The sequence below is a fragment of the Lutzomyia longipalpis genome, chromosome 2 (genome assembly GCF_024334085.1).
Source record: "Lutzomyia longipalpis isolate SR_M1_2022 chromosome 2, ASM2433408v1".
Classification (NCBI taxonomy): Eukaryota; Metazoa; Arthropoda; class Insecta; order Diptera; family Psychodidae; genus Lutzomyia; species Lutzomyia longipalpis.
Window position 1 is genome coordinate 14,162,179 of NC_074708.1, and position 19,547 is coordinate 14,181,725.

The 19,547-nt window shown below is 34.9% G+C and overlaps 2 protein-coding genes across 7 annotated transcripts in view; both read left to right on the plus strand.

The window, feature by feature from the left end:
• The window catches only part of LOC129790870 (transcription factor Sp9-like), a 76,385-nt gene extending 58,989 nt beyond the window's left edge, over positions 1 to 17,396 (plus strand). For 3 of the 6 annotated variants that reach the window (XM_055828683.1, XM_055828680.1, XM_055828681.1), the window contains 2 exons: positions 12,823 to 13,100; positions 14,630 to 17,396. In XM_055828683.1, the coding sequence (XP_055684658.1) occupies positions 12,823 to 13,100; positions 14,630 to 15,764 (1,413 nt within the window). In that variant the 3' untranslated portion in view covers positions 15,765 to 17,396. Of the gene's footprint in view, positions 1 to 6,769; positions 6,858 to 12,822; positions 13,101 to 14,629 lie in introns of those variants that run through there. The other 3 variants (XM_055828684.1, XM_055828682.1, XM_055828685.1) reach the window with 2 other exon arrangements.
• LOC129790857 (uncharacterized) overlaps positions 1 to 19,547 on the plus strand; it is a 679,906-nt gene that overhangs the window by 107,590 nt on the left and 552,769 nt on the right. The gene's annotated exons all lie outside the window — the stretch shown is intronic.

Sequence of the window (19,547 nt, forward strand, 5' to 3'; positions counted from 1 at the left end):
TAGAATGCAAAAATCACACTAATTTCATTTCTTGGAAATCCACAATCGCACATATACAGGGTATTTCTGCTGCGCTCCGACACAGACTTTTATTGGGTGAGGCTGTTTCTCTATTTGTGATGCGATGGTTTCTTTTTTTTGGAATCTCTTGCCCTTTGCGCTGAGAGGCGTCTCGAAAATCTTTCTTTTTTTGGCATTGAATGAAGCTCGAGGAAGGATTAAGGGGCTCTCTCTCTGTGAAAAGTCGGCTGAAAAAAAATGCCCTAAATGGAGGAGAATTCACTTAATTTAACGCAGAAAATTGTATTTAGGCGATTATCCGCCCTTTTTTCTCTTCCTCAAAAACAACACACATACACACCAGAGATTAACCGAAGGTGCCCCATATTTTGGATGGGTATTTAGAGGGAATCAGCAAATGACAATGCCACTCGATGTAATCCTCCAAGAGATGTCCTCAAAAATCCCATCTCCCTCTTGGAGTTCAATACGCGGAAAATCTTTTGTTGTCCACACAAGCATTTTTTGTTGCTATTATGCTCCCAGGGAGAGAGATCAACAATGTAGAGCAAAAAGTTGCAAAATGCACCTCATGTGAAGAGACCACTCTTGGTTGCCTGTGGCGAGATTGACAGACTCGCTCCTCTTGTGTGCCAAATGGATCTCAAGGGTGTACAAATTGTCAAGCAAAACACTCTCTTTATCTTCACTTTTGGCCAAATTATTAACATTATTCTTCTCACCATGAATTGAGAATCGCATGAAGGAGTAAAAAGCGCAATCTCTCCCAGTTGGGCACTTTTAGGGCTCTGGGGAAAGGAACTCTCAGCATGACACTGTGACGGAATGTTCTTTTCTTATTTTATTCCCTCCCCGCAGGCTATCTCGTACATTTGTGCACGATAGTGTCACTCACTTGTGATGGAAATAAATTCAAATACATTATATATTTAGAAGGATTTTCCAGGATTTTTCTGAGTAAATTAAGACAAATCTGTTAAAATTATAACATTAAAAATTCAGAGCTTAAGTTCTTTCTTTCTGTTTGTTTTACATTAAAATATACCTACAATTAAAAATGCACCACCAAGCGCCTCCATCTAGATATAAAACTTATTATATCACTTATCTATTTAAGTTATAAAAATAAAGTTAAATAAAACAATAATAGAAATAACAAAACAGAAAAATATATTTTCTGATTGAAAATAAAGTAAAAGTGCCTTTCATTGACGTGAAACTTTTCACACTAACTCTTTGAAAAATTCGAATTAATTAATTTTAACGAATTTAATATTTTATTCGTGATTCGCAAACTCCCACTCCTACCCCACAAAAGTGTATCTTCCCAAAACCTTGATGTGGAGCATGTTTGTGAATGAATTTTTCAATATATTTTATTTTCTTGAATTTATTTTCTCACGAAACAAAACAATTTTCTTATATAGGTACAATAATTATAAATTGGACATATTTCATTCGCCAATATCTACTTGCCCCGAACACACGAAATGCATTGTTTTTAATTGATTTTTTAAATGCAAAGGTAACTTTCATGTGCGGGGACTTCCATGAGGAAAAGTTGTGGTTAAAATTGTGAAATGATTGCGCGTATTGACTGATTAATTGTTTGTGTGTTTTGGTTGTAAATTATAAAGAAAATAATTTAGTGAAAAATTAATCAAACTGAAAACTTTTTGTGAATATTCAGGTAAAAGCTACTCATCCACGAATCAATTGCTTATGTCCCCAAAAGCTGATAAAAATGAGTGTAAATTAATTTGACTCTAAATTATTATGCGCCAGTACTCATTTCTAGGCACATTACTCACAGAAAATTTATAACCTGTGAGTATTTTCTTGATTAATTGAGACACGTCAGTGAGTTGATTTTTCCCGCTGCTTTTCGCTGGGAGAAAAGTTATGTGTAACGATTGAGATATCAGAGCAGTTGGGCGATTAGGAATAATCATGCAGATTTATTACGCAATTCAACAAATGTGCGTAGCCGTTTTGCGATGATTTTCTTCCACATTGAGTTCACTGGAAGGAGGAAAAAATTATACATGGATCAATAAATTTAAAAGTAAAAAAAGAAGAAGAACCGGAAGTTGAGGGAACTTCCTTGCGTTTTGTGGCTTCAACCCTTTGATGAGTTGAAAATTAAATTGTTCAACTGGGGATGGTGACAATTTAAATTAATTTAAATAGTCCCTTCAAAGAGAAAAGGAATTACAGGGAAATTATAGAGTTTTCCATCAAGTTTTCCACCACCCCAAAGCCCTTAGTATTCGTGTCCCAGTAGAAACTTTAACTATATCGATGAAATTCCCTTTGCGGTGAAGAATTTCAACCCTTTCCCGCAGAATAATTATTCCGTGGTATAAATCAATCAATTAGGGATTTTTTTTTGACAAAAGTTTTATAGTCTAATTTTGTAAAATGTCTCCCGCATTTTTTCGTGTATATAAATATTCCATTTGGGGTGTGGATTAGGTATGACCTGTCGCGAGTTGTTTTAATAACAATATTAATAATAAATTGCCCGGGAGGTGTTCACTATATACACTTTTAATTACGGGCAAGAGTAAATTGCATAAAAGAATTGTTGTGTGCTATAATTGCACATTGGAAACATCATAATTAAGATGATTTAATTAAATTAATTGCTGTCTTGCACCTTTTTCTATATATTTAAATTATTAACAATAGCATTATAATGAAAGAAAAATTCGACATTTTACCCGGAGCAGTTTTTCAAACCCGCCATTTACACCATTTTCCATCAACTCTCACCCGCAAAGGCAATTTTTAGCTTGTCTTATTTTATTTATAGAGTAAATAGTTTTATGTGCACGTGAGGGAGATGGCATGATTAAGGGTGTTGCCTCGTCTATGATTGACACCTTGACAGTTTTACCTTTTTTTTGGCATCACTCTTCTCCCGCGCGAAACAAAAAGACGAGCCAGAGGGGAGCCCTAATGCTGAGAACTCGATGGTGGAAAACAATTGGTTTATTCCCTTAATAAGTCCATTAGGGAAATTTGTCACTGAATTGCCGTACACGCCACCACTTGAGGGCCTACCTTTTGTGTGAGAAAGTAGAGCAAATAGTTGGAAATACTTTGTGGCGAATTAACCCGGAACGGGGCCTAACGATGGACTCCTTGGAAGAATGTCCAGGGGTGAACAAGTTCCAAAATTAAAGGAGTTTTGTGGAAATATTCGGTTGGGAAACGAATAAATTCTACATGGCCTAATATATTAGATTATTCTTAATTTTAAGTGTGATATTTTTTTCAAAAGGACAGCACCTTCTGTGTACTAGCTAGTTGCTCTATCAGGCTCAAAAATTTATTATTTTTTATGTATTTTAGACACTTCTGTGAACATTTTCGAATATTAAAAAAATAGATAGTTACCGTTTTTCTTGTACTGTTATTTTTACAAATATAATAAGAATAAAAAGCCCTACAGGCATCCTAGGGGTCAATTCTGTCACATTTCTTTTGTATTTTTGCAAATTGAAAGGTGTTTTAAGATTTTGACATTTAATACTTTTTAATCGTTTTTAATCATTTTGTTTATCGCGCTACTTTTCCAGAAATCTTTTAGAAAATCTTTTAAGAAGTTCTGGAAAAATCTTTCTAATAAAAAATCTTACAACTGTCGAATTGTTAGAGAAGAATAAACAAGATTTTTGACAGAATTGATCACATAGTAAATTAAATTGTTCTTCTTTTAAATTTTCTCTTAAGACTAAAAGAAATAAGATTTTTTAAATTGTTTTAAACAAAATAAAAGATATATTATTTAAATCACTTAATTTAATTTTTTCACTCCATACAGAAGCATTCCCCAGATAAAAATAGTTTTTATTCTCAAAAGGGAATAATTATGTACACCTGTTTGACTATGATTCGCGAAATTGGCTGCCCCTCGCAAATACCGCCCGAAGGTGCGCGTTCATGGCGCCATTTGGAAACGAGTGATTCTTAAATGCTTTGCTGGGTTTGGTTGCTGCAAGAAGTGCTCTTTGTTGTTCTTCTCTAATGAATTGTAGGTGGTTTAAAAGGCGACGAACCGAATAATCGACGACATGGCGTGACTCTCAAGAGCACCAGTGCTTTTGGTCATATCCTTTTCCGGCAAAGGAGTTTCATTTCCTCTTTACAAGTTTTTTCTTAAAGTTTTCTTAAAAATTTTATTAAAAAAAATAGTTTCTTCACTTGTAGTTTGTAAGTTGCACGTCTTTAGGGATTTCGACTTGAAGGCCGGAAATGAATTGTGGGTGGTTTAAATTAGCTTGCGGAGATGTTGTCGCTTTTTTTCGCATGACGCGCTAAAAATCGCAAAAATGGGATGGCCAAGGGGGAGTCCAAATGGGTGAGACAAGAAGCCCCTGCCGGGGGACGATGAGGGCATCGTTTAACCCATTAAAATAATAATCGTCATCTCCATCACGGGCAGAAGCACTGCGAGAGCAAAAAGTCGCTTGGGCGCAATTATGTGGTTTTGGACGAAAGCCCATTAAAAACGCCGGCTAATGACTTTTTCGTAAATTAAACACAAAATACATATATGGGATGAGATGGGGCTTCTCTCTCACCTTACCTCTAACCCCACCGCGCGGGATCTTCCCTGCACTCTGACTTTTTGCTGCTTCACACCACGCAGCATCTGAGCTCCTATACAAGGTTGCAAAAAAGATCATTCTCTTTTTTTTCCGGGGATTTTGATTGTTCATCTTGTTTTCTCCTATTCTTCATGGGGAATTGAAGTTGAATGAGGAAGATAACCAGAGTGAGACACTCTTTTCTCAAGGTGCTTTGACTGTTTGTTTATTTTGAGTTTCATTTTTAGTGTATTTTATTTTATGCTCTGAAGTCTATGCTTTCTGTGGCTCTTTTAGGATCAGTTAGAAAACTCGGAAAAACATTCAAACTACTCTCAAATTATCCTTTTTGGTTATTGATTTAGTGTTTTATTTTACAGTTAAAAAAATTAACAGAACTAATTGTTTGCAGCATATGCACATTTGCTTTTTGTACAAAAACAACTCAAATAAGATGCGATATGGGCGTGGTTTTGACAATTCTTTTTATTAAATAAATTTTAAATAAATTTTCAGAAATATTTTTTTTGTCTGGTAGATCCTTTATCATGAGAATCTAAAAAAAATGAATAAATTCCTTTCCTTTTATTTAAAACAAAACGTTTTCTATTATTTGCTGCACAGGCAGCACGTTCAAATGTAAACATATACCTCCAAAGCACTTTGCTATTCAACTCCGTAGCCTTTCATGGTCATCCATAAAATAATATTAGCCATGTGTACGAGGATGGGTAAGACAAGAAATGGAAAAGAGATCAATTGTGATGATGTGATCAATTTTAATTTTTCGGCAAGTTGCACTTTTCTTATTTCTTCTCTCGCGCCTCATCATATCTTCTTCTTTTTTTGTCTTGCTACCATCTCATCCACCCAAAAGTCGCCTTCCTTCTCAGGGGCCCTCCTGCCGGAACACCCCGCTCAATATATTTTGGCCCGGCGTGTTGAGTGTGAGAGAAAATAAATTGGGCCGCTTCAGTGTTAATTTCCTCCGTGGCTTCTTCACGTCCCGCAGGAGAAAAAAAAATCGGGAGATCGCCGCGCGCGGAATTGAAAAGAGATGCGTCTGTGGTATTAATTAAAAATTGCGTGGCTTAGATTGGGTGCTACAATAAATAAGCTCGCGGCTAATTCATTTTCCCACGGAGCCGCTCCGAGGAGTAAGAAATTAAATCCCCAGCAATATACTTTTGAAGAGTATAGCCCAACCAATCATTCAGTCGGTGCGGGTTTTGCGCTAAAAGTGTGATTTGTGAGAATTAATGTGCGTACAATAAATAAACAAAATGCGCAATAGCGTCTTGACGCGATATATTGTGATGTGCCTCCTCGAGTTACATTTTCATACAATTCCATACCAAATCCAATAACCTGCAGAGCCCCCCGAGACAGACACTTAATTAATTTTGACTGAAAGAACCGCACCCGTTTGCAGCAGTAATCGCCTCCTTGAGCTTTTGCCGCGCACTCTTCTTCGCCAGCAAAATTTTCCCCCTAACTTCCTCCAATTCTTCATCCAATAACCCAATCCACGTGAGATTGACTTCCCGCGCCATCAGGCAAATAAATCACCCACCCGGTCGCCAAAAAGCAACCCCGCTTGCCGGGGGGAGAAAATGACTCAACAGAGGATGGCTAATTAATTGGGGTTGAGGCACCTTTCTCATTGCTTCGTTTTTATTTTTCTTTCACCAATTGCGAAAATGCCTCAACTTTGTGTTTTTAATTGCATCCGTGAGTTTCAACAATAAAACTTCCTGCCCAAACACCCCGAGGGTTGTTTATATTTGCCCCTCTTTCGTCTGCGCGGTTAAATCCTCTTAAGTACACTCATAAAGTACTATACATATAACACAAGAGTGTTGGAGTCTTGTTTTTCAAACAAATTTAAAACACTTTTCAATGAACATTTTTGGGAGAGACTTTATCAATTTACCAACACACTCCACACTAAGGGGTTGATATAAAAAGGGTTATCGGAAGGATCTTTCAGTTAAATTGCACAAATTGAAAATTTTAAATGGAGTTACTTTTGGCATAAGAAAAAAAGCATTAAAGTTAAGAAATATTTCTCTTTTGGTATAGGCTCTGGGGTTCCATCAAGATTCTTCTGAAGATTGATAGGACAATCTTTTGCTGTCCAACTCTTTCTTCTAAGGAAGGAAGTTTTTTAAAGATTTTGAAGACTAAAGACAACTCAACTTTGATTCCAACTTATTCATCTCTTTTGAAAAGAAAGTTAAGGTAAAGATCTGAAGAGAATTGAATTTTTTAATGGATGTTTTAGCTTATAAAAATTAGATTCTTAATATAGATAGTTCGTGTTTAGAATAGTATACTTGCTTTATGAAGGAATATAACTTCTTCAATTTTAAGTGGGTTGTACTGACAGTTATAATTTTAAGAAATTTTCATCGTCTTTGTGATTTTTTTTAAATAATAAAAGAGATGATTTATAAATAGTTCCAATCGATTATAAGAAAATTCTATTATATTCTAAAAATAATCTAAACTACACTATACAGACTACTTATATCTGGCACGAGTCTGACGTCACAAAAATTACCATGAAAACATTTTTGTGCAAATTGTACAAAATTTTCACATTTCTAATGCAATTTTTCTTGTAAAAATCATAAAATGAGAAAATATGAATTACCAATACAAATTATCCTCAAAAATACTTCAATAATTTAGTTTTTTATCAAAATAGAACATTTGGTCATTTTTGCGACTAATTTGGTAATCTTGTGACGTCGTGAACAAATGGTAGGCATAACGTCGCAATATGGTCGCGCGCAACGTCGCCGTGACCACACTCTCAATGACCTATTGTTACCTTGCAAAAACTGACTAAATATTTAATTATTTCATCAAATAACCTGCTAGATATTCATTTTATAGAAGAGCAAGGATAATTCAATGCATTGGTTGGCATAAAAATGATAAATTATGCTAAAAATAATGAAGCATACCCCATGGTAACATTTGTGACCAATTTGGTAATCTCGCGACCTCATGAATGCATGGTAACCGAATGGTCATATTGCGACGTAACCGCGACCACACTCGCAATGGAAGATTGTTACCTTCCCAAAATAGCCCAAATATTTAGTTATTTAATCAAATTACTTGCTCTATCTTCATTTTATGGGAGAGCAAGGATATTTTAGTGGATTCGTGGGCGTAAATATAGCTAAAAATGCATAAAATCATAAGATGTATTCGTTGGTAATTTTCGCGACCAATTAGGTAATTTTGCGACGTCGCGTTATTACGTAGCGATTACCTCGCGGCAACGTCACCAAAAATGTAAACAATGGGAAGCTTCACATAAATAGGGAATTTCCCAGCGAATTTTCTTCTAGCTGTGGACAAATATAAGGTAGCATAGAATCCAGAGTACCTGGATCAATGTTTCATGGCATTACATGGCATGCATTGGTGGAAATTAGCAAGAAAATAGATCAATTTCTTCTTCTGAAGGCAGAAATTGAAAATCTTTGACATGAAATGTCACCGAGTTTTCTCATTGCACCCAGCAAAAGAACTTTCGCCGACATTGTCTGCGGAATTTCAGGACAATGTATTGGACAAATCTAATAATTATTATTAAAAATTTTAAAATATATTTTTAATAGCTTTTTAAAGAAAAAAATACTTAAAAATCATTATAAGTGAAAATAAATATTACAAAAAAATAATTTGGCTCGAAACAAAAATAATAAATGAACTCGATTTTATTTCACAAAATTGTATTAAATTACAAAAAACATATATAATAAAAAATATAATAAAAATCCAGAAAAAATATTCTTAGATTATGGTGCATTTTAGTAGAAATTTTTTTAAATTTTCCAAATCTTTTACTGATAGTTTCAATTTTAAAATCATCTTTTCTAATATTCCATAAGACACGAAACGCTATTTAAAGGTGATTTATATGTTTTCAATCTGTGAGTGTACTTCTTTTCTATATTATTTATTCGCTATTTAAAGGTTTCGCTTTTTTGAAATGTTAATTTTGTTTATTTAATACATTTTTTTTAAATATTAATATTAATTTTGTATTAATAGCTTAAGATAAGTTTGAAGAAATGTAGGTAATAAAAGCAAAAGTGACGGAAAGTTTGGTCAAATTATGATTAAAAGTCAAAATGACGGTAAAGAGATATTAAATGACGGTAATTTCCTTAAGAGTTAAGGCGTAACCAAATTTTGTTTTTAAATTATCATTGGAAATTGTCAAACACTCAAGAAAATCGTTCTCATTTCCCGGAAAAGCGCTGGGAAATACATGAATTTTCCCGTTTTATTGGTGTAAAACATTTTGATTTTTTTTTCTTAATTTCTAGCTTTTCTAGTAAATTCCTTTCTATGTGAAATGAAAGCACTTTGAAAGCTTAACATTATATATTTAATCCATTTTCCTGTGAAGAAAACTCGCGAGATTCCGGAAGTGAACTTTTCTTTCGCTTCCCATTTCTCCAATATTCCACGTAACCAATTTTTATTTTCATTATTTTGTAGCATTTTTAATTCTCCTTCATTTAATAAAGCATTCGCAGAAGAAATCCGCTGGGAAAACTCGCTATTAAATAATTTACCAAAGCTAAAAGTACATTTTTGCGTTAGAAAAAAAAGAATTCCTCTCCAAACATAAGTGGAAAAAATTGTCCATCCTTTGCCAAATATAATCACTTTTATCTGTGATTCTTTCGAAGAAAAGAATAGCACAGCTTCTGTGTACCACCAATTTTTGTTCAAAATAACCGACACGTTTACCAAATATAAGGTGAAATTCACCATTCAGACAGTCTTCTTTTGTTCAGATTTTTAAAGAAAAGTTAAGATTTTTTAAGAAAAGTTAAGATTTCTTAAGTCAGACTGAATTTTAGGCTAAATGTAATATTTTTTGATGATTTTTAAGATTTTCGATGTCTTAAGACCATCAAGAGCATTTTTTTAAACTTAAGAATTATAAAATTGTATTTACTTATCAATTTAAAACAAAGAAAATGCATTTTTGAGTGTACAAAGAAGCTGTGTTTCTTTGAAGAAAGAATCACAGCTAAAATGTTACTTTTCAAGACAAATTCAAGTGTAGTAAGCTGTTTTTCTTTCATTTTTATAACTTTTTCTCGATAAAGAATTGAACATATTTTTCCAATTTTTTCCATCAGTTTATGAAAATTCTTGGTGGAAAATTGGGGGATTTTCACGTGAAAAACGCGAAAATTCGCTTTAAGCAAATCATCATGCACTGATGACAGTCTTAAGATTGTTTAAGCATTCTTAATACTTGCTTAAAGGGCACTGAATGATTCTGAAGAATTTTCCGGGGGTGTTTTGAGGAAAATCACTCTGGAAAATATTTTGGGAAAATTATTATAATTTTTAGCCGTGCTTTTGAGTGCCAGTTTGTTCTATTCTTTATCGGGAAAAAGTTATAAAAATGAAAAAAAAACAGCTTACTACACTTGAATTTGTCTTGAAAAGTAACATTTTAGCTGTGATTCTTTCTTCAAAGAAACACAGCTTCTTTGTACACTCAAAAATGCATTTTCTTTGTTTTAAATTGATAAATACAATTTTATAATTCTTAAGTTTAAAAAAATGCTCTTGATGGTCTTAAGACATCGAAAATCTTAAAAATCATCAAAAAATATTACATTTAGCCTAAAATTCAGTCTGACTTAAGAAATCTTAAGTTTTCTTAAGAAATCTTAAGATCTTAAGACTGTCTGAATGGTGAATTTCACCCATAATCAAAAAACTGACCATTTTGCCAAAACTAAAAACTCCAACAAAAAGAATTATTCATTTTAACGACTAAAATCTCAATATAAAACTTCTGCTTTTATTTTTTTTTATTTTTCATAATAATTAATTTTGGCCAAATTATTGTTTATAAGACAAAAAATATGATTTTTCTAAAATAATTAATTTATTATATAAACAATAAAGCTGAAAATGGAGTAATGTTGGAAATGTCCGACAAAAGTCGTAGGATTTTTCGACGATGGAAGTTTATTTTTTTGGGTGTCATGGCGACGGCTTTTGGCGGCGGTTATTTTGGCGGGAATTCAAATATTTCAATGCAAACTTTAACAAATTATTTCTCAATTTATATAATATATTGAGCAATATTTTAAAGCTTTTCCACCTTAGAATATATAAATCTAATTTTAGAAAAATAAAAAAAAATTAATCAAGAAAATTCAATTTTTAATGGCAATAAAATAATTAAAAATTATCATTTTTTAATAAAGGAGCATTATTAAATGAATCTACATCATTTTTCACGACGGTAGTTAAATTGGCATATATTTTTTGGGTGTGATGACTTCCCAAAAAATGCATATAAAAATAAATAATATACGCGATGGTCGCCATGAAATTATTCCGTATGGATATTTGTTGTAATAACTCATGGCGCCATCACCATGGCATTGGTATAAATAAAGAAAAAGAAAGAGAAAATATAGAAATGTTGAATGTTCAAGAGAAAAACAGAGACAGACAGTGCGAAAAATTGCGACGTAACCGCAACGTAATGGCAACGTCATCGCTACTTGACGACGTAACAACGAGGTAACCGCGACGTCGCGGTTACGTATGTGGTCACATGCCTGGTCGCAGCGACGAAACTGCGACCTTGTTGTTACGTCGCCATGACGTCGAAAAATTCCCCATTTACGTTGCCATTACGTCGCGGCGAGGTGCGATGTTACTTGTGGCGTGACGTTGCCGCGACCTGAAATTACGTCGCCGCGACCAAAAAATGTTACATGGGTTATTTATAAATGTTTTCTCTGTTTATTTATCTCTGTTGATTATTTTAATCTATAATTTCTTTGTATGTTTGTATGTAGGTCAAGCACCTACATAATAAACTGAGGTAAAAAATAGGGAAAAGAACATTTCTTAAACATAAAATCAACCTGCAAATTGATTCTTTTCGTTCCAAAAATGCTTTGAAAAATTATTTAACTCTCTGACATTCTGAACTTTCGATTTAAACCCTAACCCAAACGAAAAATGATTTTTAAGTTAACTTTTATTTAATATTTTTAAGTGATTCCATCACCATTAGAAAGCTAAAGGATCAACCTTTCAAAACATTTTTTTTGATTCGTCTAACTAATTGCTGTAAAGGCGAATTTTAGCATAAAACTTGGAAAAATTTGCTTGATTTTCAGCACTTTGAAAATTAGCTAAGGATAATATAACGTTAATTTACATACATTTCCTTCCATTTTAATTTATATTCAGACAATAAATTAACGATAAATTTTTTTTCTGGTAATAAACTAAAGCACAAGCTCCTGAAAAGATTTTATCTGATGCACTTTCACCTTCTGGCGATTTTTTCAGAAGGATTTCTGTGACTGATTAATGGCTCTTAAAACTTCCTTCATTCTTCAAGCAAGGATATTCTTGAGAATTTAATTTTCTAACATATCAATTTCTAATGAAGGAAAGCAAATTCGTACCAGGAAAATCAATTTGAAACACTTTGCGATGGGAAAGGGTGCCCACAGTTGTGGTGCTCCCTGGTGTGTCCATGTCGTGATCGACAAAGTGAAGAAGGCTCAAGTATCCAGCTACTTGTGCATAAAATGGAGTGTTGAGTAACCCCCTGGGTGATTGCTATTGTTGAAAGAATGAGCCTCGTTATTGGTCGGGACACAAAAGAAGGCAAAAGTGCGAGGGAGAGCATATGTATATCACAAGTATATAACTTATATGAGAACCCACATCAAAAACACGCAGACACCAAGATAAACGAGGAGAGAGGTGCCCTGCTGCGGCGGCAGAGTGGACGCCGGATTATTGCCGGCACCCAATTAGTTGCGGCTATAAACAAATCTATGAATTAATTTGAGGTGAAGAATCGTACATTTGTGTGCGGCATTGCTTGCCGGCGCTCACGAGACTCCTCAAAAGGCCCTCCGCATTGTCATTCAAGCGCGGATTTGGCTTTTTATGACCGTGAAGCGTATATATGGGGGCCCTTGTGTGGTGTGAAGTGACAAGGAGGAATTCGTGTCACTCAATGGGCTATTTTGCATAATTCATTGGGGAGCGCCACGCAATTGGCGGAGAGAAAATGACGAGGAGACCTCCCAGAAATATACTTATTTTACTACCTATACATTATATATAATTCGTATTTCAACGGAGTTTTATTCTTGTATTGTTGCAGGATCATCCTAGTCTCAGGGGGACTCCTCTGGCAATGCTGGCGGCACAGTGCAACAAATTATCCAGCAAATCGCCACCCCCACTCGCGGACGCCGCTGTAGGAAAAGGTTTTCATCCGTGGAAGAAGAGCCCCACGGGGGGCACAGCAGGAGGCACAGGGGGACCCCATTCACCCGGGTCCGGCGTCTCAAGTGGGGTCTCCGCCACGAGCAATGCATCCTCAATGGCACAACGAAGTCTCTCGTCGTCTGTGAACTCAATGGGCAACGTCACTCCCAGGTATATTGTATTAATTTAATTAAGATCTTCCTGCCAAATGGGGAGGGTTAACAAGCTGAATTGGAATTAAAGAAGAGTTCCTACAATGTTGTTAGGTATAATAGCCCACCATCAGCTAATAAGACTTTTTTTTTATTGATCCTTAATTTAATTAAATTTTTGATTATTCAGAAGACTTTTTAAATGATCTGTTTTCTCAAGCTAAAAAAATATTTAAAATGTAATTAATCAAAAACTTTAGAAGATTTTTTTTCCTTATTGCAAAATTATTAAGAAAGGGATTTATCGGTTTTTGTATAAAAAAAATATTCAATGCAGGATTTGGGATTCGCGTAATTTTTCAAAGGATCAAAAAATATATGAAACATTTGCGTCAATGTTTCATCGATAAATTTTGAGAAAGTATTTTTATGTTTCATCCATTGAAAGAGATAAAAATCCCAAAGATGACGTCATTGTATGTAATTTTGAGCAAATATTTGCCGAATTTTCATAGCTGATCTAAGTGGAAAATAGAGAATCCTTTTACAGTGGGACCCCAGTACAACGACCACTTGGTTGAGCTACTCTCGCGCATTGAAAATAATGAGTGTGAAGAGTACATCCGAGTGGTCGTTGTACTGGGGTCCCACTGTATCTGATTTTCTAGAAGATTACACGCGTTACAATTTGTTCCTTTGTTTGTTCTTCGAGCGAAGAGTTTTTCGTCTTCCAATCTTCAACATTTTATTGCATTAAATCATTAAAGAAAATAAAGTTTAATAGCTCAATTGACTTTAGTTTTGTCTCTCATTATACATGCCAAATCCTTTATTTAAAATTTCAAAAATACGTAAAAACAATCCCATTCCAATTGATGCTAATTAAATAATTTTCAAACACAAAAAATAATCCAAAAATTAATTATTCATCAAATAAATCATTCTTTAGTCATCAATCAACTTCAGAACGCGTCAGAAGCATTTTGTTCTCTGAAGAATCATCCCATTGTTCAATATAGGTTTTGTGTCTGCAAAAATATTCTTTTTTTCCTCCATAAGATGAAGAAGCAAAAAAAGGCGTCAATTGATTTTTATAAAATCTTCATGGTGTGTAAAATCTTGCGATATCTTCATGGTTGTTTTTTTTTTTAGCAAGATTATGTCATTCTCTCCTTTCTTTGCAAATCAACACCATTACACGCATTGATTATCAATTCAAATTAGTTATGAATAACTTTCAATATATATTCGATGATTTCAATATTCCGCTGGGGAGTGATTTATATTGGCGTTTTTCATTACAAATTAAAAGAGAGGGAAAATCGTTATAATGAGAGGCATGGGAATAATAAATTGAAATAAAAACGTCGATAATTTGACTATGATGGTGGTTTTAATGGATTTAATTCATTTTCGTCGCTTGAGAAATATATTATATATTGGATGCCGAGAGATTAATTACTTTACACACACTGCTGGCGAGGTGTGAGCCGTGAGAGGCTACTGCTGAGAGCGATTTTAATGTTTGGCTTTTTCTTTTCGTTGCAGCCGCTCCGTGTCGTCGTGCTCGGCAACGGTTACGCCATCGTATGGGAGTGATTTGTACTTCCCCGGCGCAACGACGTCTCCCGCCGTGGCGGATAATTCACACAGTCACATGCACCAGGGTTTCCTGGGGAAGGTCGAAGGGGCCGCACTGGGGTCCGTGTATTCTCGCCACCCATACGACTGGCCTTTCAACGCTGTATCCGCGGCTGCCACGGCGGCGGCACACAAGCCAGATGGTGTTAATTCCGGGTGGTGGGATATGCATGGTGCGGCTGGCGGCTGGCTAGATATGGGTAGTGCGGCGGGAATGCACGCAACAATGGCAAATTATGCCACAACGGGCTCTGACTATTCCTCCCTAACGCACTCTTTGTCAAATACGGCACACCTCCTAGGTTCTGGGCAGCATCTCCTGCAGGACACGTACAAGAGTATGCTGCCAGCTCAGGCGGTAGGTGGTTTTGGGTTGACTCATCCCGGAGCAGCTCCGGCAGCCCCCGCAGCCCCCCAAGCACCTTCACCGCGCTCACAGAGACGCTATTCTGGTCGTGCCACGTGCGACTGTCCCAACTGCCAGGAGGCAGAACGCCTCGGTCCAGCTGGGGTGCACCTACGCAAGAAGAACATCCATAGCTGTCACATTCCCGGCTGCGGGAAGGTGTACGGCAAGACGAGCCACCTGAAGGCACATCTACGCTGGCACACGGGGGAGAGGCCATTTGTATGCAATTGGTTGTTCTGTGGAAAACGATTCACTAGATCCGATGAATTACAGAGGCACCTCCGGACACACACGGGTGAGAAGCGCTTCGCATGTCCCATCTGCAACAAGCGCTTCATGCGCAGCGATCATCTAGCGAAGCACGTGAAGACCCACAACGGCGGCTCTGGCGGTGCCTCAGCCAAGAAGGGCTCATCCGAGTCATGCTCGGACTCCGAGGAGAACAGCCAGGGGGACTTGCACCATCAGCAACAGCTGCCGCCGCATCAGGCACAGCAACCACCGGCGCCGCCACAGCCATTTGGGCAGCACCAAATTCACTCCCCGGCACCGCTGCAGCATCACACACCGAGCCCCGGTCTTGAGCATGGTAGCATCGCGCCGCCACTGGACGTCAAACCGGGGCTCGTTTGAGACGAGGCGGCGCACCCGGCGCTACTGGCGACGCACCAGCTGGTGCAGTGGCCGCCGCCAGGGGCCCCGAGTGCCGCCGCCACGACCCTCTTGTGGCCCCAGTGAGTGAATTCATTTCACAACTGGGATGCACTTTTGTATAAATAAAATATTTTGTTAACGCCACAACTTTTTTATCATCCCTCGCAAAAAAATATCTTCAGGCGCCACTTCGGCTCGCATCACTGCAATTTGTTGGACTTTATTTCAAATATGAACGAAATTCTAAAGTAGATTTCTGAGAAAAGTTGAAATAAAAATCAATCAAATTGGGGTTATTAATTTTCTATTTTTATCAATTTAAAACCAATTTTAAAAATCATTTGATTAATGAAATAAAGTTAAAGTTCAAAGAATAATTTTTAAAAATTTGTAAAATGATTTTAGAACGGTTTTATGAATAAAATCTTTATGAAAAAAGCGTTTTAAAAATAAAAACTTGGAAGATTTTTTTTACTCTTATTTTGAAAATGAAACAAAAAAAATAAATTTTGAAGTAATAATTATTTGAAAAATAAGAAAATTCCTTTGCGATGGGCCTTGAAAATATTTCCCCGAATGTGACTAGAAGAATATTTTAAATACACTTCATGGTACAAATTGTTTAAAAAAATTGCTTTTCAGGCAGTCAACTGAGGCATAAAACCTCCATAAAATCACACTGAAAAAAATTTATCTAAATCTTAAAAAATACCACTAATAAATTTTAATTGGAGCTTGCGTGATGTTGTCGTTTCCTTCTCGAGTCTTTTTCTTCTTTTTGAGCTTTTCTCATGCGAAAAAAATCACGAAAAGTTGAAAAAGACTTGGAAGCAAAAAAAGGTGTATTTAGATTAAAAATCATCAAATATGAGATATTTTGTAAATAAAAAAAATTGTTAATTGACGTAAATAAATTGGTAATGTTTTTTGAATAGGGATAAAAATGAATTTCTAGGAAGAAATTAATGCATTGCAAAGTTTAATCTTTTGCAAAAATCAATCAAATCAGTTTCCGTGGGAAGAAAAGTTTAATGAAAAATTCTGAAAAAGGATTTTTTTTAGAATTCAGGCTTTGGCGGACTTTGGCGGATTCTGAAGAATTTTTAAGCAAAACCATCTAAAAGCCTTTTTAGCTTTTCTTTTCCTCGATGTTTTCTCAATTTATATCACGAGAAAAAAAACACTGAAAAAAATCACTTAAGAAGCTGAATTAAAAAAAAAAAACTAAAAAACGAACAAAGTTTGAACTTTAACCCCTTTAGAGGGTTTGAAGAAATATCACAGAAATCTACTGTAAATAATTTATTACAATTTAAATTATATTTATATCCCATCTGAGAGTGATGCAAAAGATAAATCATTTTTCAGAAATGTATTGAAATAATTGTTATATATAAATATCATCAAGAAAAGTAATTGAAAATGTACTTAAGAAAAGAAAAAAAAAATGTAGAAGTGTAAAAGAGCAGTGTAAAGTTTTAAAAAAATCCATCGATTTATGGAGTTGCAGAGAGAACTTAACTATTATCAAATTTAAAAGAAATATTATTGTGTGTAAAAAAAATTGAGAAATAAGCAGAAAATCTATTGAGAAATAAAATCTAGACCAAAGTTCTGAAATTTTCCTTCGTTAAATTTCTTTCGAATCTGCTGCGTGAATTGTCTGCAGGTACTGTTGCAGTGGAGACGCCAGGTGAGTGCGAAAGAGCGTGCAAAAAGGAAGCTTTGAGAGTGGCGCAGGCTAAAACGTGGGTCATTTTGCCGTAAAGTCGACTTCCCCACAGCAGGAAAGAAATGTGAGAAGCACAAAAAGGTCTGAAAGAAACCCAAAAAGTCTGGTTTGGTTGACTTTTGATACAAACTCCCATAGCGCACTGCAAAATGCAGAGTCAACTCTTCACCACAGGGGTGGAAAGCATCAACAAAACCACCCCCCATTTGAGGAAGATGATTTTCTGATTAATTACACTGCGTGGAAGTTAAATTTTATTGCACAACACATAAGAGACAATTTAGAGCCATAAAATCAGATGAGAAATGATCATAAAATCCATTCACCCTCGAGATTTTCCCATCTCTCGACCCTTTTTTCTCTACCCTGCAGAACATTTTGCCCTCTCTAAAAGCCACCCTGCATACCTCCTCATTTTCCCATCCCTCGTGACTTTCCAACAATGCTACTAGCATATAAAAGAGATTGAGAGAGAGAGGAAAAAAACATATTTGACATGGCAAAGTAGAAAATTAAATGAGAATCATCCACAATTGAAAATTTATTCCAAAATTCCCCGGATGGTAGAAGAAGTTGCGGTGCGTGGTGGTGGAGTTTATTTAGATGCGCACAAATTGACAATTTTCGAGATCATTTGCATGAATCGCAAAAGGACTCCTCACTCGGAGGGTGGAAAATTTGTATTCTCCCTGTCATCACGACGGGGGTGGGTGGAGGCAGCCTTGAGAGGGTGAATTTTGTGGTTTTTCGCACAGTAAAATGTTAACGAGGTCGAATGTCAAGTTGTATGCGATTTGTGGGAAATGGAAATTATATGCGGATGAATGGAATTTCCTTCTAATGCGAAGAAGAATTGTACGACAATTTGGTGGTTTTAATCAAGAAACTTTTCACAAGGAAATTGCGACTGATGTTTTTTTTATTTGAAGTTGAATTTGGGATTGAAATTAAATTTTCTTGAATTAATTTTATCACGGGATTTGGTTGTTAAAAAAGACAAAAATAGATGAAATTGAATTAAATTTCTTAAATGTCAAATGAATTTAATTTTAATGGTATAATGTGGTCAATGTGGTTAATATTTTTGTTTCAATTGTTTTTTTTTGTGTAAGAAAAGAAGATATGTTTTCAAATAAAAAGGTTCTTGAATTTTCTTCTCTGTAATCTTATATGTATTTACTCTTGTATTATCAGATTCTTAAGTTTTGCATGTTATCCTTGAATTTGTATCGTAAGGAATTTCTTTCAGTTCATAAATTAAATTTACTTATATCTTTGAATTTAAAGAGTCTTAATTTTACCCAAACATTTCCATTTAAATGATCAATTTAACTAAGAATTTCTAACTCTGGATAATTTCACTAGAAATATAAAATTCATTTTATCAAAGAACTTCTCTCACTTCTCTCAATAATCATACGAGAATTTCTAACGTTTTGCAATTTTTCCAAGAATTTTAAAAGTTTGAGCTTTTAGTGATATAATTTTTGTTATAACCACCTTGTATAAATTAAGTTCATGAGATTAATTATGAACAAATAAATGAATCTTAATTAATTAAGGTCTAGTCTTGAAATAAATTAAGATCTTGAAACACTGAATCTACAATTACTGGTCAACGTAACATGGTTTAACATTTCAGGCAGAATTTAAAAAAAAAAATGTGAATAAAAGCATTTTTTTTCTTTGATTTCTAAATTTTAATACTTTAAGTTCTATCGTATACATAATTTTTTATCAGATTTCGTTCCTAATTTTATCCAATGCTTCTTGGAATTTTTTTTATCCAATAAACTTTTAATAATCTACCAGAAAAAGGTAGTGGTAAGTCGGCGGCAGCCGCAATGATAGTGCAAAGATAGAATAAATAAATAAAATATTTTATTTTCAACATTTTGATGAAAATAAGCGAGATTTATTTTTTTTTATACAGAATTGATAATTTATTAAAAATAGAGCCATATGTATATTAAAGAAATCATTTCTCACCTCATAAAAAGCAAGTGAAAGAGAATTAATTCAGCTCACAG